This window comes from Diabrotica undecimpunctata, chromosome 1 (genome assembly GCF_040954645.1).
Source record: "Diabrotica undecimpunctata isolate CICGRU chromosome 1, icDiaUnde3, whole genome shotgun sequence".
NCBI lineage: Eukaryota > Metazoa > Arthropoda > Insecta > Coleoptera > Chrysomelidae > Diabrotica > Diabrotica undecimpunctata.
In genome coordinates, this window is record NC_092803.1 from 89,343,549 (window position 1) to 89,368,733 (window position 25,185).

General features: G+C 34.5%; 1 protein-coding gene across 5 annotated transcripts in view; it reads right to left on the minus strand.

Annotated features, from left to right (window-relative positions):
• Ythdf (YTH domain-containing family protein) overlaps positions 1–25,185 on the minus strand; it is a 687,327-nt gene that overhangs the window by 126,350 nt on the left and 535,792 nt on the right. For 4 of the 5 annotated variants that reach the window (XM_072545119.1, XM_072545102.1, XM_072545111.1 and 1 more), the window contains one exon: positions 21,717–22,157. In XM_072545119.1, coding sequence (XP_072401220.1) covers positions 21,717–22,157 — 441 coding nt within the window. Of the gene's footprint in view, positions 1–18,211; positions 18,350–21,716; positions 22,158–25,185 lie in introns of those variants that run through there. The other variant, XM_072545094.1, reaches the window with a different exon arrangement.

The following is a 25,185-nucleotide window of genomic DNA, read 5'->3' on the forward strand; positions in this document are numbered from 1 at the left end:
TGAAGGAAGTGGAGGTTCTGTCCATGTGAAAGTCCCAACTTTCGACGGAAAATCGTCATGGAACAACTACATGAAACATGTTCGAATCAGCTGCAAGAGCGAATGGATGGTCTGAAAAAGAAAAGGCTGTAAACCTGACTATCGCTCTTCGAGGAGATGCCTTAGATGTGCTTTAGACCATAGCCGTAGAGAAGACCGATGATTTCGAACAACTCAAGAAGAGGTTAAATATGCGATATGGCCACGAACATTTGGAGCATGTATATCAGTCGCAGTTTAAAAATCGTAGACAGAAGAAAGATGAGGCTCTTCAAGAATATGAGGTAGATATTGCCAGATTAGTACGATACGCTTATCCAACAGCTCCCGAAGACATGATGGAAAAGTTGGCCGTTCAAACGATTATTGATGGTCTTCGTGATCATGAAATGCAGAGAACACTACGATTAGCTCGTCACAAGACGCTGGTTGATGTCTTATCCGCCGCCCTCGAATACGAATCAGCTACGCAGGCCTCTGGCGGGTACAGTAAAGTTAGGACTGTAAAAGAGGAAGGAGATGAAGATAAACTTGACCAGCTCGTTAATATGATGAAAAGCATGACATACAAGAAAACGAAGACCATAAGATGCTGGAATTGTGGCGAAATAGGACACGTACGAAGTTCCTGTAAGCATCCTAGGTACGACGCAAATCAAGAAACTCACCATCAGGAAAACTAGAACGGGTCGGCCTTAGGGGGGCAGCTTCGACCCACAACTTTTCCAAAGACCCTCTCATACTAATAGCTTTTTTGAAATGTCGTGAAGATAGTGTATATGTAGATGGAGAAATAAATGGTAAAAAGCATACGTTGTTGGTGGATACCGGAGCGACCAGAAACATTATACGCCTGACAGTTATAAACAGCCGTAAGAAACTGTTACCAACGAGGTTGCGACTTCGGACCGCTACAGGTGAAAATGCCAACATTCATGGAGAAATCCAGGTACAATTGGGAATTGGAGCAGAAAAGTTTGTCCATACTGTTATAGTTGCTGACATCGAAGAGGATGTTATATTAGGAATGGACGTAATGAATATGCATGGATTCCAATTGGATTTTAAGAATAAGGTAATCAAAGTTGGCAACGATCCACATAATGACAAAACTGTGCAAGCAGCCATTAAAGGAGATACAGTCGTGCCTGCGAGAAGCGAAACGATCATAGTAGCGCGGCTACAGGAAATTGTGGACGAAGGGAGACCTGTTATGATGGAGCCTTGGAACCACGACGATGAGGTTGGCCGTGGAATCATAATTGGAAAGGAATTGGTGACTTCGGCTAAGGAAATTCCTGTGAGACTTATCAATGTCAATGACTACCCAGTGACCATAAAGAAAGAGACAAAAGTAGGAACTTGTGTACCTGTGACATCCATAATCCGTCAGGCGACAACATCTGATAATTCCAACGACAAATTCGACCAAATGGTTGCAGTTGCAGGACAGTCTCTGAATCAGATTGAGAAAAGGAAATTAAGGGAATTTCTTCGGCAGTATCGTGATATTTTAGTACCGAAAGGAGGAAAGACGGGAAGAACTACCGTTGTTAAGCATAAAATTGATACTGGTAATGCTAAGCCAATTCGTCAAACAGCTCGACGATTACCACAGGCGAAAAGAGAGGAAGCTGAAACGATTGTTCAGGAAATGAAGAAAGACGGGGTGATAGAACCTTCTACGAGCCCATGGATCTCTCCGGTGGTCCTGGTTAAGAAGAAAGACGGAACGACGAGGTTCTGTGTGGATTACCGTTTGCTGAACAACGTTACCAAGAAAGATAGTTATCCTCTGCATCGGATCGATGACACATTGGACACATTGGCTGGAAGTAAATTGTTTTCTACTTTGGATTTGAAGTCTGGATACTGGCAGGTAGAAATGGACCCAGTAGATAAAGAAAAGACAGCCTTCACCACAGGATCTGGATTGTGGCAATTCAACGTTATGCCATTTGGACTCTGTAATGCTCCTGCGACATTTGAAAAGCTTATGGAAAATGTGTTGAGAGGGTTATCTTGGAAAACATGCCTGGTTTATTTAGATGACATAATCGTCTTGGGGGAGACATTCGAAGAACATTTGAAGAATTTAGAAAACGTTTTTAATCGACTTAAAGCTGCCCAATTGATGTTAAACCCCAAAAAGTGCCAGCTATTTTAAGGTAAAGTCAATTATCTGGGTCATATAGTCAGTAAAGAAGGAGTGGCCGTGGATAAGGGAAAAATTGATTCCATTAAAAAATGGCCAGTACCAAAGGACAAACATCAAGTTAGAAGTTTTCTTGGACTATGTACCTACTACCGAAGGTTAATTAAGAAGTTTGCAGATATCGCTAAGCCATTAACGCGACTTACAGAGGAAGCAAGAGAATACCGCTGGGATACAGACTGCCAAAATGCCGTTGGGACCTTAAAAAAGCATTTAATAACAGCACCAATTTTAGGGTATCCACTGCCAGAAGGAGAGTTCATCTTAGATACGGATGCAAGTAATGTGGGAATTGGAGGAGTGCTGTCTCAGATTCAAGGAGGACAGGAACGAGTCCTCGGATATTTTAGTAAAGTTCTTTCAAAACCTGAGCTGAATTATTGCGTCACGAGAAGAGGACTTCTAGCAGTAGTTAAATCAGTAGAGCACTTCTATCAATACCTCTATGGCAGAAAGTTTCTAATCCGAACCGACCATGCCGCCCTTAAGTGGTTGATGCAGTTTAAGAATCCAGAGGGTCAGATAGCCAGGTGGATCGAACGACTCCAAGAATACGATTTTAAGATTGAGCACCGGGCCGGAGTTAGCCACAGAAACGCTGATTCTCTTTCCAGAAGGCCATGCCCAGCAGAGTGTTCCCACTGCAACAAAACGGAATCCAAGGAAGCAGCAGTGCTAAGAACGACGATTGTCAACGACGACTGGACGACAACTAAGATAAGGGAAGAACAAGAGAGAGATCCAGTTATACAGAAAATCCGAAAATGGAAAGAGGAAAACCGTCGACCACCTTGGCAAGAAATATCAAACCTATGCTCAGTAGTTAAGACGTATTGGGCCCAGTGGGATTCATTTATCATCGAAGATGGCTTGCTCAAATGAGTCCTGGAAAATGATGACGGTTCAGAGAAGAGAAGACAGTTGGTGATCCCAAAGAGCAGAATAGCCGAAGTACTTCGTCAGTTACACGACAGTCCATCAGGAGGGCATTTTGGTGTAAAGAAAACCCTTCAGCGAATTCGGGAACGGTTTTATTGGATGAACAGTTCAGACGACGTAAAAGACTGGTGTAAGAAATGTACTATTTGTGCTACGAGTAACGGGCCTTACCGAAAAAGGAGAGCTCCTATGAGACAATATAATGTTGGAAGCCCGTTTGAAAGAATAGCTTTGGACATTGTAGGGCCATTTCCAGAAAGTGAAAATGGGGACAAGTACATGTACATGACAAGTGGGTCGAGATTTACGCACTTCCAGACCAAAAGGCCGCCACCGTTGCAGATAAGTTGATCCAAGAATATATCAGCCGATTTGGAGTGCCTTTGGAGATCCATAGTGACCAAGGCAGGAACTTCGAAAGCGATCTATTCCAAGGAATATGTGATAGACTAGGCATGGAGAAAACAAGAACTACAGCATATCATCCGCAATCTGATGGTATGGTAGAACGGATGAATAGGACAGTTGGCAAGTATTTGACAAAGATGGTGTCCGATCATCAGCGAGCCTGGGACCAATATCTTCCGTTCTTCACAATGGCCTACAGGTCTGCTGTTAACAAATCGACAGGCCAGACACCAGCCAGAGTCCTATTCGGACGCGAGATGCGACTACCTTGTGATCTAGAGTTTGGGTGTCGACCTGGAGAAGATGTAGCAGGTGAAGATTATGTGATCGAATTACGAAGAAGAATGGACAATGTACATGAGTTGGTCCGTTCCCACCTTCAGATCGCTAGCGACCGAATGAAGAAACGGTACGATACACAAGCCGAAAAGGGTTGCTTTAAGAAGAACGACAAAGTCTGGCTGTATAATCCCAAGAAGCGAAAAGGTTGTTCTCCCAAATTGCAGCAGTTTTGGGAAGGTCCATACCTCATCATGGAGAAAATCAACGATGTCATCTACCGAATAAGCAAGATTCCGAGGGGAAAGCCGATGATAGTACATCATAACCGGCTGGCGTCTTTCGAAGGTGACCACGACGTAGATGAAGGAGTGGAAGTAAACCAAGTCCAAGATGTGTTTGACCTCACGTTTGAGGAATTCATGGGTGCCTATGGAGGTACCGGTAAAGCAAGATATGGTGTTACCACTGAAGAAAAGCAAGATCTACTCGCGCTCCCCGATGACTACTCGCTGGCCCTTACCATCCCGGCCAGTATCAAAGACACACCAGGGTTGGCATCCGTCTTTCTAAGGAAGTTCGGTCGAGTTGCAAAACTTTAATGTCAAGTACCAGCTCCTGGGAAAGCCTTGAAACTCCAAGAAATATCACGTTACCTTTTCTACCTGGTAACAAAAGACACTGCCCGTGACCAACCTACCTACCGAGATATATGGGAAGCCTAACTTCAATTGAGAGAGCACGTACTAGAGTCCGACCTGCAAAAGTTAGCCATGCCAAAGTTAGAGTGCCGCCAATTAGATTGGAGGGTTATCCGAAGTATGGTGGAGGAGATCTTTAAAGACACCGAAGTCCAGGTGTTAGTCTGTTGCAATCCGCATAGTTACTGGTGCGGAGAGAAAACCGTCCCTTGTCATTTTTATACAACTGGAAGTTGTAAAAGAGGGTCCAGTTGCCGATACCTGCATACCGTTCCAGTTCCAGTCCCGACAAGGTTCCAGGAGGAACCCTCTTTTAAGAGGGGGCAATGTTACGATAGATGGTGACGTGTCGTATGACTCAGAACGGTAAACATGTTTATCACTAATATGCTTATTCATTCGAGTATTTTCTAGATAATGCCTACCTGACAACACCCTTTGTTATAAAAACAACAGTTCGAAACTTCTGGAGACAAGTCGATGTGAAAACCAGTTTGCCGTTATCATTTTCGCAGCTCAGTCTGGTCGAGAGGATTGTCGTCTTTTCGAGATAACGGCAGTTTATGTATATAAATGAAACATTTTATATGGAGGAACGGTTAGTTTTGAAGATTCTCGGTCGCGATTTAATTTGTAGCGTTCAGATACATAAATTATGTAATTATTAATCAAATAAATTCTTGATATAAATTATCGTGCTTTTTAATAAATTAAAATAAGAACAATATAATAAATTATAAATTAAATAAAGACATAACAATTAATAAATTCATAACAATACCTGTTGACCTTTCCTACACCTGAAAAAATGCTCTTATAACTATTTATAATATGATTTGTTTCATTGTCTATCATACTAACACTAGGCTTATCACAAACAATTTTAAAGTCTCTTGCTGCCTTTAGGCCTAATAGAGATTTTTGTTTATCATTATCTAAAATATAGAACAGACAATCTTTAAATATGTTCTTAAAAGAGCAAGGTATATAAATTTTACCAACAACATTAATAACATTACTAGTATAGCTAGACAATGAACTATTAGTATTTTCAAGCATATTATAATCAATATTTAAATTTTTAAAATCACTACTGTTCAATATATTGACTTCACTTCCAGTATCAACTTTTAAAATACTCTCTTTACCATTAATAATAATTTTTTGGAACCATTCTGTAGAGTTCGGATTAATTTCATTAACATTCCACACTAGCACCTGTTCATCAGTTAAATCAGTGTCAGAATTACTACGTCTACTATTGTTATCATTGATTTCATGGACTTTGTTATTAGCAGGACGAAATTTACGGTAGTGTCCTTTTTTGTTACACAAAGAACGATATCTGAAAAATGCAGGACACTTACCCCTAATATGATGAAGTCCACATTTATAACACTGAATATAATGGTTACCTGTATTTTTGTCAGTAACTTTGTGGCTTGTAGACTGCTCCTTCTCATACTTTGAACCATACCTTGACTGTCCTGTAGATCTAGGTCACAGTAGAAAGAGGTTCCATAGTAAAACCACTCGTCTGTCGGCGTTTTGATCTCAGGAAGTAATACCGGCAAAGTACGAAATTGGTAATTCACCAATGGTAACCTTACAGAGCCTTATTAAAACTTTCTGAGTTTACTACTATTATTTATTAAAATAAAAAAATGCCACATAAGGCAGGAAAAACGAAAGGAAATAAAGGCAGTAAGAGATACTTCAAACCAAATACAAATAAGCCCAGAACAAATAGCTAGGGTATGGAAAGAATGTTATGAGAAAAAATTTGATACCGAAGTGATAAAGGCAATATAATCAATGAAGGCGAAGAAAACACAGAGCCAGAGCAAATAAGTAGAGAAGAAGTAATAGAAGGATTATCAAATATAAAAATAGGCAAGGCAGGTGGTGATGACGAAATTGAACCGGAAATGGTAAAATACATGGGAGAAGAAGGAATAAACTGGCTATGGAAAATATATAAAGAGGGGTGAGAAAAACAAACAATCCCTAAAGACTGACAGAACAATATCATCATGCCAATATACAAAAAAGAAGAACATGTAAACTGCGACAACTATAGAGCAATGTCTGTTATCGGTATGCTTTAAAATAATAGAGAAGAGGAGACGGAAAAATAGACTGGGAAATAACAAATAGAGCAAAGAAATCAAACAAGTTATATTATGCGTTAGCCCCAATAATGGGAAAATGAGAACTTGCACGAGAAACAAGAATAAAAATATATAACACAATAGTGATACCGACTGTGCTCTATGCAAGTGAAAACTGGACAATTCTGGAAAAACATAAGAGCAGGATAAACGCAATGGAGATGAAACATCTAATCTAAGAAGGATAGTTGGAAAGACAAAATGGGATAGATTAAGCAACGAGACTATTAGGAGAATGGCCAACCAGGAACCGATAATGAACAAAATAGCAAAGAGACAAATGAACTGGTATGGGCATCTGATGAGGATGCAATCCAATAGAATAACAAGTAAAATTTATGAAGCAAAAAACATCGTAAAAAGAAAAAGAGGCACACCAAGAAAAAAATGGATACAGCAAGTAGTAGAGGCGGGAAAACTTAAACAAAAATCACTCGAGGAATTGAAAATAATGGCAGGAAACAGAAAAGAATGGAAGAGGTGGGTAAATGGAAATTAAAATAGCTAGCCCAAATCCGACACCCTGATAGGGTAAAAGGAAGGGGAGAAAGAAAGAAAGAATAAACAATGCGACTTCCCATATTTAACTGTCCAGTTGTTCTTACTAAATGTTAATATTACAAAAACAAAGGGTTTAATAAATGAAAAACAACATTACAATTCAATGTTTATATTTTTCAACGGTATTTAAAATATCAACGGTATTGCGCAAGTTTTAAATCTCAATGGTTTTTAATATATTGTACACGTCATATAAACGTCAAATAAAAAGGACGTTAATTTCGAAGCTCTCACGGCATTATACTTTGTTTTTAAACCAGGAGGAGTAATTCAAATTTACCGCGTCATAACGCTTGTTTGTAATTCGTCCAACGGCAGGCAAGTTTACTCCACTGTTATGAAATTTTGACATTATTGACATTTATGAAATTTTGTCACTATTTACATTTCGTAGGTTAATTTGGTTATATCGGCGATTTTTTGTGTTTTCTGCATTATTCGTTTAGTTTTAGTTGTAGTCTGCAAAAAATTAATTAAATTTTGCAATAGTATGTTCGTCAAATCAATCGCGTAATGTGCAAGAGTACATCAATTAAAATTTAAACTGCTGAAAAGATAACAATTTATTCTATATATTGTAAAAGTTTTACATGGTTTTACAGTAAAACCAAATCTTAAAATCAGCGTAAATGAATGGAAAAAGTTTTTTAATAGTCTCGAGAAGCTTTTTATGTTTTATGATGATTTTAGCCACAAATTTAAATAAAAAAATTCTCTCCGTCTTTCTTATTTTTAACAATTTCAACAATGTTTTAATAAATTAAACGAATATCAACTATTCTAATTGGGAAATAAGCCACAATTTAACTTGAAAAAATAATTGTATTAACGTTTCGACTTCCAATTCAGACGTCGTTGTCAAAATACAAAAATAATATTTATTAATATAAAACTAACTCATTTTAAGCAAAATACGGCACTGTTAACCCGTATGTTTCTACGCGACTAGCAATGAAAGAATGGTTCTCGAGCGACTAAGAAATAAGCGCAGTCGCCCTGCGCGTTTACAGATTTTACTTCCAATTTTTCGGAGAGTGGTTCTACTGTGGAACCTCTTTATACTGTGTCTAGGTCTGCTTTCTTCATTTCTTTTCTTCACAACACTAACACTTTCACTTTCTTTGGATATTTCACGTTGAGTAACAGCACTATTTTCCATAGCCCTACAGATATCTATAGCTTCTGCTAGTTTTAAATCAGCACATTGTAATAACTTTTCTTGAATTCATAGATCATGTGTACCCAAAACAATCCTGTCCAAAATTGAATCCTATCTTTTTCTTTAAACTCACATGTTGATGCTAATTGTTTCAAGGCAGTTACAAACTGATCGACACTTTCATTTTGTAATTGATCTCTTTTAAAGAATTTAAAATGTTCATAAATTAAATTCTTAAGAGGGCTGCAGTATGTATCAAACTTACACAACACAACATTGTACTTCTGACCATCCCCATCATTTTCATACTCGAAGGGATTAAATATCTTTAGCCCTTCATCTCCCATCTGATTTAGGAGAATAGTGATTTTTATGTGGTCTGGTTTTTCACATTTGCCGCAGGCTGTTAAAAATAACTGGAACTTTTGCTTCCAAAATTTCCACCCATATGAAATAGTATTTCCTTGGAAACTAAACAGTTCTAAGCCTTTAGTAATATCTGTCATCTTGATTCGAGCACAGGATAGCTCCTTTACTTACGTATATTTTTTATAGGTTTTTTCACAATCACCGGCTTTTAACACAACGTAACCTATCGTCACTTTTCCGCTGCCACCATAATGTATGCCTCTTTAGGACTGTGGGACATAATATAACATAAAGCTACTTACGATAGGTTTTATTAAGCTTTATAAGGATATATAAATTAACATTGTTATTCTTGTTCACATGGAGTCCCTAACCTAAGTGTGTTGTCGATGTCTGGTTGTCATGTCACAGCTGTCACTTTTGGTTCCGTTTCCGTGTACCAAGTGCAACGTTGCCAAGTGTATGCGTACATGAGAACCATACATAACACCTAGTTGCTGTTGAATGGTAGTGCTTGAGATAGAGGAGGGCCTGGTTTAGCAGGTAGGCGTTCGGCGTACGAGAGGGCATTTTAAAGTACCTCGGGAACTATCGCCGGGAGTACGAAGAACGAATCTCAGTCAGACGGCGTCCTGGACTGAGATGTCTTTTGAAGATTTCAGACGCACCTCCCCCCTCTTTATAAAGTCGAAAAAAAAATTATGGAAGTAATAATATACTTCCTGCATAGTGCGTGTCCTATAACGCCTCCAATAAAACCGTTCAGTCCATCAGGAGTGAAACAAGAAATAGAAAAATTCCATAATCACAAAGCACCTGGATTTGACATAATAACAGGGATAATAATGAAGAATCAAGAGCATTGGACATGTTAACTAACATATATAATAGTGCATTCACACTGACATATTTCCCAATCAAATGAAAATTTGCACAAATAATAATAATTCACAAACCTCCATATAAGACATCATTCTATCGACTAATCAGCATGTTACCGACAATGTCCAAAATCTTCGACAGACTACTACTTAGTAATTTTAGTACTTTAGTACTTAGTACTTTTGCAGTAATTTATAAAATAGTGGCAGTTAATGAGTTATTAAAGTGTACTAAATTTCATATAGATCAACCAAATGGTTATTCAATTTGTTTATCCCGAAGAGCGATTATTTAAACAACTGTATTTGTCCAGACAGTCACTCTAGAGATATTCTCTAATTTGAACTCGATTCTATAAGGGTCCATTTTTAAGGTATATTAAAAAATGCAACATTTTATTAAATTTGTTACTAAAAATCAGTTTAAAAAAGGGCTGACTTTTTAGCATATAAACATTTATAATAACTTGACATTTTTCATGTCGCACGTTAGTAAGTAGGTTCAATGAAAAGCTCGTGAAACAACACACTTTTCAACAAACAACAAAACCTTCCATGACCAATAGGAACCAAGATAACATTTTATCATTGTTTATTAACATTAAGAACTGAACATTGAATAGATTATAAACGAATATCTAAATCATATAATACATTTTATAGGTAGTATTTACCGAGGAGTAAAAAGTTGCAAGCATTTAAAGTGGTGGTACTTATAAAATACGGTCACGGAAAAGTGAGGGATGAACTACAAAAATATTATTTATACTTATTAGCCACTTATCTTATCTTCATTACATGAAATTATAATAAAATTAATTATCTTGTCGAAACAAAAACTATAAACTAAAATAACAGAATTAAATGTAATAAAATGTAAATATTTCTTACGATATAATAGTAAAATTTCTTACGGAAAAATTTTATGAAATTATTTTTCCGGGAAAATAGCACAATTCTTATTATTTCGTTGAGCTACCCCAGTTTAAAAAAATAAAAGTTCTACGTGCTACAGAAGCCGAGATATTGAAAATTTTGCCAGCGCTCTTTAATTTGAAGTTCCAATCTAAAAAACAAACGAAGCTCAGACAGTTCTTACCTTTCACTTTTCCGTGGCGGTATTTTACGAATACAATAATTTTAATGGGTTAAAACTTGTTACTCCTTTACTGTATATGCCATCAATAACTTGGATATAAAATATAGATTGTTCAATCACAAATTAACCCCTTAATTTGTAATCTCACATTATTCTTAACTTCTTAATCTATTATAGTTTCACCGTGTATAATTGACATTGTATATTTTGTTATATAGCCTTTCAGAAGAAGCTTATATCTTGTTATCCGACTTGTCCGTGCCTAAAAAACCTGAAGAATGTGAATTCAATGTCATTGTAAAAAGCCTAGATAGCTACTATAACAAAACTTGTTTAGTGTGGGTAGAAAGAGCAAAGTTTTATGGTGCTTCCAAGGCTAAAAGTGAAAGTATACAAGATTGGAGTGTACGTTTAAAAAAACTAGCCGGTAATTGTGAATTTGGAAATAATTTGGAAACCAAATTAACAGATATGTTTATTTCAAAATATAATAAGGGGAAAACTAAAGAATACGCTATTTGCACTGAAGTCAGATATCACATTTAATAAAGCTATGGAAACAGCACAAATTGAAGAAGCAGCAATAACTGGCATTAACGAAGTAGAAGATAGTAGAAGTGTGGTGAAAATGGAACCAGTAGAAGAAAGAGAGGTGCGTCAAATAACGAGTGGAAGTTGCAGTAAGGAAATATTGGAAGTATCACAGTGAGGGGATGCCAGAACACGTCAACAAGAACTGCGGTTTAAGGAGACTAGACCTTTAACTTCAGGGATGCAGAGACATAGTTCGGATTATAATCGTGAGTTCAGTGGTAGTGTTCAAAAGTGTTTCCGGTGTGCTAAAAGACATCTGCCTTCAGTATGTCCCTATAAGAATTATATCTGCAATTTATGTAACGTTCGAGGACACTTAAAACTGATATGTAGAAAAAGATTTTTAAATTTATTGGAAGAATGAACTGAACCATCTGTATTGTGTATATCATCAAATAATGATCCGCCAATTTATATTGATATTAATATTAAAGGTAAAATGTTTAAATTTGAATTAGATTCGGGTGCCGCGGTCTCTGTCTTACCTTTTAGTATACAGTGATGAGTGTCTTACCACCCGGCTTTTTAACGTAAGAGATAGAAAACATAGTTACCTTGTGAAATAAAAAGAGATGAAACTCGTAGAGGTGGGAAATAATCGGTAGAAACCTATAATTTACATTACATTACATTACCACTATCGATAGTCTCACACCTTTGGACATTAGCTTCGAGCTAAATCACCTCGGTCATAATTATTATGTGTAACGTCGTTTGTCTGACGTATTTCCATTTTTAATTTGGCATGAAGTAAAAACTGATTAACCACAATAGAGCAAAAATGTGAATAAAATAATTTAATTAATAGTGATTATTTAATCTAAAGTTTTAAATTATTAACCAAGAATAATTTCTACTATGATTTGAGGAGTTTTATACACTCTTGTCACAGAATTGTCAATCCTTCGTGGCTTAGTGGTAAGAATTCGACACTGCGACACAGACGTCGCAGACGATTAGAGTTCAAAACCCACATTGTGGTTTTCTTTTTTTTTTAATAATTTGAAATTATGCAGAGATCGTTTTGCTTTGAATCACTAAACATTTATGTCACTAGTTACTAGTATTAGAAGTGTTTAAAGTTAAACATCAATACCTTATTGAAAAAACAGTATCGTTGTACTTCGAAAATAAAGTAAAAATTCTTCAAAATTAAAAGAACGTTTAAAGAATGTTTAAGTAAGTAAAAATTCTACAAAAATAAACTGTACAGAGGACAGAGAACTGTAAATCTACCTGTACAGAGGAATTGATATTAACACTGAGATTCACCGGATTATTTTGCATTCACAACTGAAGACTGTAAAACTGGAATTGAATTTGAATTATTTTGTATTTCTATTTTATAACATTGGAATAAGAATAAATTGTAAATAATGAGTTTTTCGAAAACTTGTTACCTAATATGTATCATACTTTTTATTATTTTTTGATTGAATAAAACAAAAATTTTATCTTTGGTGTGAATTGAACCCCAACCTTCTTGTCAATAGACCATGTCTCTAACTATTACGCCAATTCCACACACAATAATTGTTTTCCGATCGAACATGCCTACCTTTAGTTTAGTCAAATATTTCAGTTGAGTTATTTTTATTATTAACTAACTTAAAGATTTATAATTTAAAATCGCTACTAATTAATGTTTTTTACTATAATATATCTTAATTTATTCAATCATTTATTCTAACATCAGAAATTATTTAAAATAAAATATTTTCGAGGTCATCCGTATAATTATGACTGAAGTCAAATAGCCACGTCTAAAACTAGTTTATCTCGTACTATCTCACAACTTAATCTATCTTCTACCCTTTCCGCTATTTTGCCGGGTGGTAAGACACTCATCACTGTATATAACAAATATTTTAATACACAACCATTATCTCAGGTTAATGTATCGTTAGTTAATTTTTCGGGAGGCAAGGTTCATCCTAAAGGCAAAATTAACTTACCAGTAACTTTTTGAAAACAAACAAATAATTTGGATTTTTATGTTATGCATCGAGAAACTCCAGCCTTACTAGGTAGAAATTTTATTAGGTGTTATAATATGGGTTTCAGGGAATTAAATTTTATGGAAGCAGATAAAAATAATGAAATAATGGGATGGTTGATGAAAGATTTTCCCACTGTAGTTTCTGACAAATTGGGCCCATTTAATAAATTTCAGTTAAAATTTAATATTAAACCAGATGCCAGACCTAAATTTTTTAAACCCAAAGTGGTTCCTTTTTCTTTAAGAAACAAGGTAGAGATGGAATTAGATAAAATGGTCCAGGAGGACATTATATCTGCAGTTGAATTTTCGGAATGGGGAACACCCATAGTACCGATTTTAAAAAATGATGGTGGTGTTAGGATTTGTGGTGATTTTAAAATAACTATCAATCCTTTTATCGAAGCGGATAAATATCCATTACCACGGATCGATGATTTATTTGCTAAGTTACAGGGGGGTCAAGAGTTTTCTAAAATTGACCTGAGTCAAGCTTATCAGCAAGTTGTGATTCATCCATATTTTCGGAAATATACGGTTATTAGTACTCATAAGGGATTATTTGCATTTAATCGTCTACCGTATGGAATTGTATCAGGTCCATCCCAGTTCCAACGTATTATGGAACAAATATTTCAAGTATAATTTAATATGCCAAGTATATCTATTTTTTTAGACGATATTCTAATTACAGGAAGGAATAAGGAAGAACACACTAAGAATTTGTGTAAAGTTTTAGCGATTTTACAAGAATGTGGTCATACAGTAAAAAAAGAAAAATGTACGTTTTTCGCGGAATCAGTATCTTATCTCGGATTTATAATTGATAAAAGGGGATTGCATAAAAGTCAAGATAAAATTCGGGCTATTGAGGAAATAACAGAACCCACAAATGTGACACAACTAAAAGCGTTTTTGGGAAGTATAAATTATTATAATAGATTTATTCCAAATCTCCCATACATTGTTCATTGTTTATATAAGCTTTTAAAACAAAATGTAGTTTGGCACTGGGATGAAGAATGTCAATTAGCTTTTGACACTATTAAACAAATGTTAGCTTCAGATCTAGTATTAGTTCATTACGATCCAACCTTAGAATTAAATTTGACGGTTGATAGTTCAGATTATGGGATCGGAGCTGTTCTCTCGCATGGTTTTAAAGATGGTAGCGAGAAACCAATCTATTTTGCTAGTAGAACGCTCAGCGATACCGAAAAGGCTTATTCGACTCTAGATAAAGAAGCAACGGCTATAGTGTGGGGAATCAAACGTTTCTACCAATATTTATATGGGAAGAAGTTCAATTTAATCACAGATAACAAGGCGTTAGTATCCATTTTTGGCCCTAAAAATGGGATACCGGTTACGGCGGCCAATAGATTGCAGCGATATGCAGTATTTTTAAGCGGTTTCAATTTTATTATAAAGCATGTATCAACACAAAAAAATGTAGCAGACTTTTTAAGTAGATTGCCTTCAAATAAGTCGATAAGGCTAGATTCTTCTAAGTTTAATATAGAGGGAACTGTTAATTTAAATTATTTAGTAGAAAGCGAAGAAATTCCTATTAATGTGAATGAGATAATGAAAGAAACAGAATTAGATACGATTTTGTCTCGTGTAACTAAATATGTTATGACCAAATGACCAAAAAATGTTGAATTAGAAATTAAACCTTACTTCCTTAAACGAAATGAAATATCTATTGAAGATGGCGTCTTATTGTGGGGACAAAGAGTAATTGTTCCTAGTAAACTACGAAATAAATTACTAAATGAATTGCATACAGCTCACTTTGGTATAGTTAAGATGAAATTATTAGCTAGGTCTTATATTTGGTGGCCATCATTAAATACAGAAATTGAAGTTCTCAGCAAGAATTGCATTCCTTGTCAGAGCATGCAGGCAGATCCTAAGGTTCCTGTGCAAGGTTGGAGCATTCCTCAAAATGTTTGGTCACGCGTGCATATAGATTTTGCCCAAACACGAAAAACTAATTTTCTTATAATTTTGGATGCTTTTTCTAAATTAGTGGAAGTTTGTCCAATGTCTTCAATCACCTCAATGGCTACGATTGCTAAACTTAGGGAGTGTTTTGCTCGTTATGGTTTACCGGAAGTACTTGTCAGCGATAACGGCCTGCAGCTAACATCGCAGGAATTTAAACATTTTATTTTAATTAATGGTATTAAACATATAACAATACCTCCTTTTTCAGCACATTGCAACGGTGCTGCTGAAAATAGCGTTAAAACAGTTAAGCATTTTTTGTTAAAAGATATTGATCAAAGAAATATTAATTTATCATTGTCTAAATTTTTATTAACATATAGGAACACAGTGCACCTGTCGACAGGTACTTCTCCCGCTAAGATATTTTTTGGAAGGGCTTTTGCGAACGCGTCTAGATTTAATTAAACCTGTTGATTTACAAAAACAACAATCACACCCAGTTGATTTAACACAAATTAAACGTACCTTGATGCAAGCGCAAGAAAATAATAAGAAATATTATAGGGCGAGGAGACAGGTAGAGTTTGTAGTGGGGGATATCGTTTTAGTTAAAGATTATAGAAACACCAAGGTGTCGTGGTGCAAAGCAAAGATTTTACGAATTTTAGGTAGAAGAGCATATTTGGTAAATCCGTTAGGTAGTAAACTTACGTGGAAAAGACATTGTAATCAAATTAAAATAGTTTTTAATAGTAATTTAGAAGGTATTACATTTTCTGAGACGATGCACGATAGATAAGAGGAAAATCATATTTAAAATAACGAGGAAAATGTTATCCAAGCCGCTACAAACTCAACAGGAAATCTAGGTGGGGAGCCTCAGCTAGACTCTTAAAATTATAGTGATGTTATCCAAGAGTCAGGCATCCCACATAGACGTCCAATTAGATCTAGAAAAGAACCAAAACGTTTTGGATTTGAAATATAGTATTTAGAAGTTTAGTTTTGTTGTGTTCCTGAATTTAGTTATAAGTAGAATTTTAGGGTGGGGTGATGTAATGTATTGGCCATGTAATTATAAACCCCACTCGCGACGCTCATGTATTGCTAATTATCGCATTTTATTTCAGAGGTTGCAGGTAAAATATTTAACAGTTGTGTTTGATATGTAGTCAAATAAAGATTTGTTTTGGGTTCATCAAAGTGTTTTTGTATCAAACATTTCAATACGTTTGATAAAAGTTTGACCGATGTAAGTTTTTGGGCAGTCGAAACATTTAAGTTAGTATACACCGCTGTGTAATTGCTTTTTCTTTTGGCTCTTGTTATTCTTAATATATTTACCTAAGTTGTTGTTTGTTCTAAAAGCTGGTGTTATTCTTTTCTTTTTTATGCGTTTGGCTATTTTTGTTGATATCTTGCCTGTATATGTAATCGAGCAGAAGTTATTGGGTTTTTTCTCTCATGGTGGAAATACTTTCAGGGCTCTCTTATGTAGTTTTTTATTTAAAATTTTATTTGTTGTGTGTTCGTTGTATCCATTGTTTACTGCTATTTGATTCATGATATTGACTTCTATCTCGAAGTTGTTTTTTGACATGGAAATTTAGGAAACCTGAGCCCAACATTACGTATATAAATGTTTAGAAGCTAAAAAGTCAGCTCTTATTCAAACAGGTTTTTAATAACAAAATTAATAAAATGTTGAAGTTTTTTTAATATACCCTAAAACTGAAGCCGCAAAGAATCTATTGCAATTTACAAAATACTTATTATTGTTTGGACAAGTACAGTTGTTTAAATAATAATCGCTCTTCGGGATAAACAAATGAAATAAATTATAAACTATTTGGTTAATCTGTTTTAAATTTGGCACAGGTTAATAGGGAGTTTTTGTAACTACCTAACGTAACGTATCTCCTTATACGTAAAGAACTAACGTATCGAAGAAGATGAACGTTAAATTGAGAGTTAAAGTTCTGCACGTAACGTAACGATGGTGTTGCTCTCATCGAATTAGTGATAAACTAATAAGTTGTCAGTGCCAGTCTTGTCCTTGTCACTTAACCCTATTTTTAATATTCAAAATAAATAAGAAATATTTTTTTTTGAACAATTTTTAATTTTGGAGATGGACGCAATATTAAATGTAGGTGCCTTTATTGATGATGAAGAAGACGAGGACATAGATAATGCGCTTCTTCTCCACATATTGCACGACTATACGGCCGCTTTAATTTAGATAGCATGTCTAATATACAATGTTAAAATCTTATTCGCTTTTGGATTAAATTCCACCTTTCTGGATTATCGTAAGGGTTCTGGCCTACGACTTTCTTCAACAAAAACAAATCATCTTCATTGCTGAAGTGAAGTCGTTTTCTGCTGCTTTCCATTATTTATAAAAATCAAAACAAATATACTTAACCACAAATGTGAAAAAACACATACCACGCGTGCTGACGAAATGTGGATGTTGAAATATTGGTAATCGGGCGAGATCCCCTTGTGCATTCGATTACTTTCGGCTCGATAGGGATGCGTATGAACGTAACGTACCAGCCCGTTACGTTAGGTAATACGTATCTAGATACGTTAGTTCAACCATTAATGCGCATGCTTATATGTCAAAAAGATACGTTAAGTATACGTATTTGCTTACACAAAAACTCTCTAATAACTCATTTGTTCCCAGAATATTGAGTAGTTATATTACATGTCATTATGCAAAAAACAAAGTTAACATTTATAAAATACTGCAAAAATAAGGGTTTTTTGCAATTATCACGTTCAATCATTTATGTATTTTATTTTGGAAACTCAAAAAATAAAGAACTTTCTATGGTCTACAACTTTTATTTGAATCATTTTTCTCTAGAATGTATAAGAAATGTTTTATAGACAAAACATTATTTTTTCACTTTTTTAAGATCATTTCCACCGAGCTGGTTCATTTAGGTATTGTTCGGGGCGAACAGCCTGAAAGAAAGAAACGATGTCATGTGACTGTAATTACGGTCCTGTAATATTTAAAAAATTCTACCTGGTGTTGTACTAATGGTTTATTCGCGATATTTTCCTGGAATTTCGTGTTGATAGTACTGACTAGACGTTCATGACTTCGCTGGCGATATCTAGAACATCTGTTCGTCTATAAAATCAGCTGCGGTGTCACTTTGAGGAGACAGTTTACATGCGAATAGCGAAGTGTTTATCTTGTAAAGTGATATATGAGATATTTGTTATTGATATAGTGAATTAGTTGTTTTTTTATAATTGAGTGTTTAAATAAAATTAATTTAACTACGTGTACTTTACTTAATCCTTAACCCACAGAAAAACGTAACAATTGGTGTCAGAATTAGGATTAAGTGAAAGAAGTTATTGTCGAGAATTTAAATGGTAAAAACAAGAAACGAGACCAATATGGGGGGAATTCGAGATATGAATGCCGCAGTGGAACAACGTCGTCTAGAAGAAAAAGAGGCTCATGAGAAACGTCTTCTGGAAGAAAAGAAAGCTGAAGAGAAAGGTCGTCAGGAAGAAAATGTAGCTGACGAGAAATGTCATCGGGAAGAAAAAGAAGCTGATAAAAAACGGCGCCTTGAAGAAAAGAAAGTAGTAGTTTGTAACTTCTATGTGGTAAGGAAGAAACATGGATATTGACGAAGTCAAAGGAGTTCCATATGTTGTGGTCTGCAGAACTGTATTATCAACAGTATTATTTGAAATTGACCTTAATTAGTCATCATTGATTAAATCATAATTGTGGAACCATAACTTCTCGAGAAAAAATATTGATTAATTAAGATAGGAGTTAAGGGTGGAACTTTGCAACAAGAATACTTCTAATTCCCCTTGATTTCCTTTGATTAACCGTATGTGTTAACCTTTGCAACTTAAAACTAAGGACTTGGATGAGATTTATTTTATATTTAAATGGATGACAAGAATTGTAGTGGAGAAACCTGGTGGAAGCCAGGTACCAGCTTGTAACCAAGGTGTTACCTGCGCTCCTAAAAACACACCTATTCAAAAACGATATGCTCACAGTGGTGGAATCTTCTATTTATCAAGTGAATCTTCACAATTAAATGCGGATCAAAATCGTTGAACACTGACAGGGTGGCCCATGGACTCATTTCATTGACCCGGAAGTATAAAGTGGTAACAAAAAATCAGGGTATCAGCTCATCATTCAAAAATGGGCAAATACTTAAAGATCTACAAACAAGGAAATACAGAATACAAGGTGTAAAAAATACACTTCTCCAAGAAATTAACGCACCACTTCAATAAATCAATTTTATTTGTAAACAGGCAAAGAATAAAAAATAAAACTTCACCAGATTTATTCTGCTTGTTATTTGTAATTATAACAATTTGTATAATCATCAGAAAATGTTGGAGTACAGGAGAAAAAAAATTAAACGGAAAATTCTAAAAAAATAATGAAAAGAAAAGTAAAATAAGAAGATATTTCATAGACTAAAATATGAAAAAAGTCTTAATAACGAGTGTTTCCACCTCTACTACGTATAACAGCCTCACATCGTTGGCCCATACTTAAAATTGATTGCAGTATTTCATTTTGGTCTAGTCCTCTCCAAATCTAGATTAGCCTCTCTCCCACTCGCTGTAAGTTGTTTGGTTGGATCGGTGTCGCTCTTAATCGCCTACCAAGGATATCCCAGAGATTTTTAATCGGATTTATATCCGGACTATGTGCTGGTCATTCCATAGTGTTAATTTCTACCTCTTCTAGATAATTTCTGACGATCTGTGCAGCGTGAGGTCTGGCATTATCTTGCATTAGTAAGAAATTTTCGCCGATATAAGGAGCGAATGGTACTACATATTGCTCCAGGATCTCCAATATGTACCTTTCAGCTGTATCAGTTCCATTTTGTATGACCACTAGGTCCGTACGTGCGTCAAAGAAATACCACCGCACACCATAACGGATCCTCCACCAAAAAATGGGGTGTGTGAGAAGTTACTGAGCATATCGTTCGTTAGGTCGTCGCAACACTCGAACACGTCTGTCGTTATTGTACAAACAAAATCGGGATTCATCAGTAAATAGTACTCGTTCCCAGTCAGCCTCTAACCAATTAACGTGTTCTCTGGCAAAATGTAGTCTCCCCCTTCGATGCTCTGCAGTTAATAGAGGACCTCGGGAGGCAATCCTAGGTGTTAAGTTGTATTCCCTAAGTCGCTGGCGAACAGTTTCAGTACTAATTTGTATAGCATGCACGTCTCGAAGCTAAATTGTAGACTTCGATGTGTTACAAAACGTTGTCGAAGAGCAGAAATTCTTAAAAATCGATCTTGAATAGGGGTAGTTACCCGGTTTCGTCCTTGCCCTGGTCTGCGAGTATGATCAACTATTTCGAGAAATCTTTGTTACACCCGTGATACGGATGTGTGGGAGACCTTAAACCGATGACCAATTCTTCGGTAACTCCAACCTTCTTTAGACCGTATCACTGCTTGGAGACATCCATCTCGGGTTAAATTACGTGATTGACGCTCCATAATAAACACAATTAACAATAATCAACAATTAAACAGTAGCCGAATAAAATTCGTGAACACTTGGAAATTAGTATATTTATAGAATTGAATTAGTACATTTTTTGCTTCTTTTTGTTTTGCTGCAAAAAAAACTATAGCGATAAAACACAGTCAATAAATATAGAGTGTACGAATAGCATATACAAGGGGCTTGTAAAATAAACACTACAATGGAAATTTTTATTAACGCTAATAAAATATTTTAATATTTCAAAGTGGTGCGTTAATTTCTTGGAGAAGTGTATATTTAAAAAATGACAAAGAAAATAAAAATGTTTTTGTACACACTGATGACAAATGAATGAATAGAAAAGAAAAGTATTTTTGAAGTGTGTAGAATATTTAATTCCTAGCTGAGCGCTTTTAACCTACCAGCTGAGCTTCTACCACTATTAAAGGGAGATCTCATTGATAAAAAACACACAATTTTTCTTTAAAAGTTAAAAAATTTCCTCAAAAAAACATTAAAAAAGACGGAACATTTGACTCCACAAAACCGCATTAAAAGCATTTTTGTTCATAGTACGGATGTAAGTACCCGACCAAAAAAAGACAGAATTGGCAGATTATGTATGTCGCTTCAAGATGCTCTCAAAAATATTGAGAATGCCTAAAGTCTTCTACTTTAAAATTAGAGCATATTTCTGAATTGTCAAAATAAACGAGGCAGATAAAATTAAATCATTAGAATACATTTTTCATATTAACAAGTACCAAACAACTATATTATTGTGTAAATTGCCAATAAATCATACCGTAATGTTCTTACCTTATGTCCACTTCCACCATGATGATCATTATTCCTATGTCCACCACCAGAGCGATGCCCTCCCTCTCCAACGTCTCTGTCTCTATCTCTATCGTGATTCCTTCCTCCCCTATTGTCTCCCCTTTCTCTATGTTCTCTAATGTGTCCTCCGCCTTCGTGACTACCACTGGTACTTCCTCCACTACCACCTCCTGAATTTTCCTTGGCAGTGGGTTGCTTTCGTATACCCTCTTCCTCCTGTCGCTTTTCATAATGTATAAAATCGTCAAAGATAGAAGTTGAGTGTCGATAGGAATGCATTATACGGAGAACTTGCACTCCCTTTGAATGGGGTACTTCTTGAGTGTCTCTAGAGTTTGTTACTGGTTTGTTGTCATTATTCTCAAGACGAATATGACGTAACTGGACGTTTGGAACATCTTTAACATATATCCAGCGAACCTATAAAAAATTTTATACAAAACTTATAGTTCTACATACGATAAAAATATTTGTTACAAGTGAAACAGAGAGCAGAGCTAAAAAAGGTAGTCACAGAGAAATTATTATAAAATAATCTCTGGTTGAGTAAACAATATATATATATATATATATATATATATATATATATATATATATATATATATATATATATATATATATATATATATATATATATATATATATAAAGTAGTTAGGTATTATTGACTGACAAGTTATGTAAAATAAAGTTTTATTATGAGGTTGCAGTCATTAATAGGGCAGGAATGCCCTAGTAATGACTGCAACCTCATAATAAAACTTTATTTTATATATATATATATATATATATATATATATATATATATATATATATATATATATATATATATATATATATAGAAACTTCTTTATTCCCTGAGTTATTCGGTCAGTTGTAAATAAAACTATTTAATTATTGCTTAATTACGTTTCGGCAATTGCCATTTTCAATACGCACTTTATTGTATAAACATTACATTATATAATTATATCATGTTTACATTTTTTTAAAGTTTAACATGGATGAAAAAATTGATATCTGACTCAGATGAACAACACGGAGTTTATCAAATTCCTTGTGCAGACCCGATCCTATATAGGCCAAACAAATCGTAGAACTTAAAATAGGATGTATGAACATTCTATTTCTGTTTGCAATTCCGATTCAATTTCAGCTCTAGGTCAACACCATCTTCATACAAGTCCCAAAATTGATTTTGAAAACTCCAGAACCATAGCCCCCATCCACTTCTATAAATCAAGAATTATCCGAGAAGTCATAGAAATTGAAAAAAGGTCAAATTGTCTTAATAAAAGAGATGACGGCATACGATTACTTTCTACATGGAGACCTCTCATAAAAAAAATGCCCCTTCATCCTCGAATCAAAATCCCACTGTCGGAAATGTTCACGCCAACACCCGCGTCAATCACCACGCTAACCTCCACGCCAACCTCCACCCAGGCCACGTCACCATCGACGGTATAAATGAACCGTTCCCTGTTCCCATTGGTAATAGTGAAGTGAATGTTGATCAGTGTAGTAGTGTCTGACGGTTTGGCAGACTGCGACCTCGGAAGCCCTGAAGAAGACATCAGAGAGGATGTAGAAATTGTCATCGGAGCAATGAAAATCAACGCGGTTCAACCCGGAAGACTGGTGAGTTTAATATTAATTTTTATAATAGTATTAATCTTAGCTCTAGGCTTAATTGTACTAACCGCGGAAATCATTCGGAACATTATATATATATATATATATATATATATATATATATATAATATATATAATATATATATATATATATACATATATATATATATATATATATATATATATATATATATATATATATATATATATATATATATATATATATATATATAAAGGGTGGTCCTTAAGTAAAAGAAACAGTAGATTCTACACTTTAAAATATTACGATTTAAGTCAAATTGCTTTAATAAAATTTTGATATTAAGAAAGATACAGGGTGTTAAAGTGCAAATTAAAAATTTACAACTGGGTACTTTTATATATGAGAAATTATAATTTGATACACACTTTGATGTAGCTGATAGAGGGCGCCACATATGCCGCATATGTGGCATAAATTTGCACAACTTTTTTACTCTTTGAGTTACCTGGATTTGTGATAAGAAATATTAAAGATACATTATTTTAACAAAAAAAAGGTATACTTGTTAATACCTTCAAAACTTAACAGTTTTCGAGATAATCGCATTTTACAAATCAGCTAAATAATTCTGATTTAAGGCAATTACTCCAGGCAACAAAGGAAAAATAGACAAAAACATTAATAAATCTAAATTTTGGTATAAAATACCTTTAACTAAAGTTAATAGTTAACAAAATATGCAATAAAATAAATATATTAGCAGGATAATTAATAATAGGATTTGACAAAAATCAGAATAACAGAAAAGATATATTTAACTATGTTCTCACTGCCTTCTCTCTAGAATGTGGTGGTGTACCATCTTACATAAACCACATATTTTGGGTTTTCAGCATTTTACAATAGGGAAAAAGTAATACAACGCGCCACTAGGAATAGAAACTTAAGAAGCGATAGAAAAGGGAAATTGTATACATAATGACGGCCAATGTCTGAACACGGACACGGCACCTAAAGAGGAAGATGAAGATTATTTTCTCCAATAAGACATTTAGCACCCATAACAAAAATTTTGTAATGGTACATTATCATCTTTGAGTTGTTATAAAAAGAATAAACTATGAATTATGCTTTTGTACAGGTTTTCAGTGCTTTACCGCACAAATATCACAACTCAGAATTATTATGCAGCTGACTTATAAAATGCAATTATCTCGTAAACGGTTAAATTTTGAGGTTACTAACAAGTATACCTTTTCTTTGTAAAAATAATGTATGTTCAATATTTTTTAACACAAATAGAGCTAACTTAAGAAGCAAAAAAGTTAAGCACATATATATGCCACACATGTGGCATATGTGGCGCCCTCTATCAGTTACATTAATGTATGTATAAAATTATAATTGATCCTACTTAAGAGCGTCCAATTATAAATTTTTGTTCAAAAATATTTATAAACGTAAAAGTTATAGCGAAAAAAAAATTCTAAATTTCCACTTTAACACCCTGTATCTTTCTTAATATTAACATTTTATTAAAGCAAATTGGCTTAAATCGTAATATTTTAAAGTGCAGAATCTACGGTTTCTGTTTGTACAATTACTTAAGGACCATCCTGTATATATATATATATATATATATATATATATATATATATATATATATATATATATATATATATATATATATATATATATATATGTATATTGCCAGAAAATAATAAAATATCATTTTGTCGGTTACTTAGTGAAAAAATATATTTTGATATTGAACAATAATATAATATGTAAACAATTTATATACATATCACTTAAACTAAAATATCCGAAAG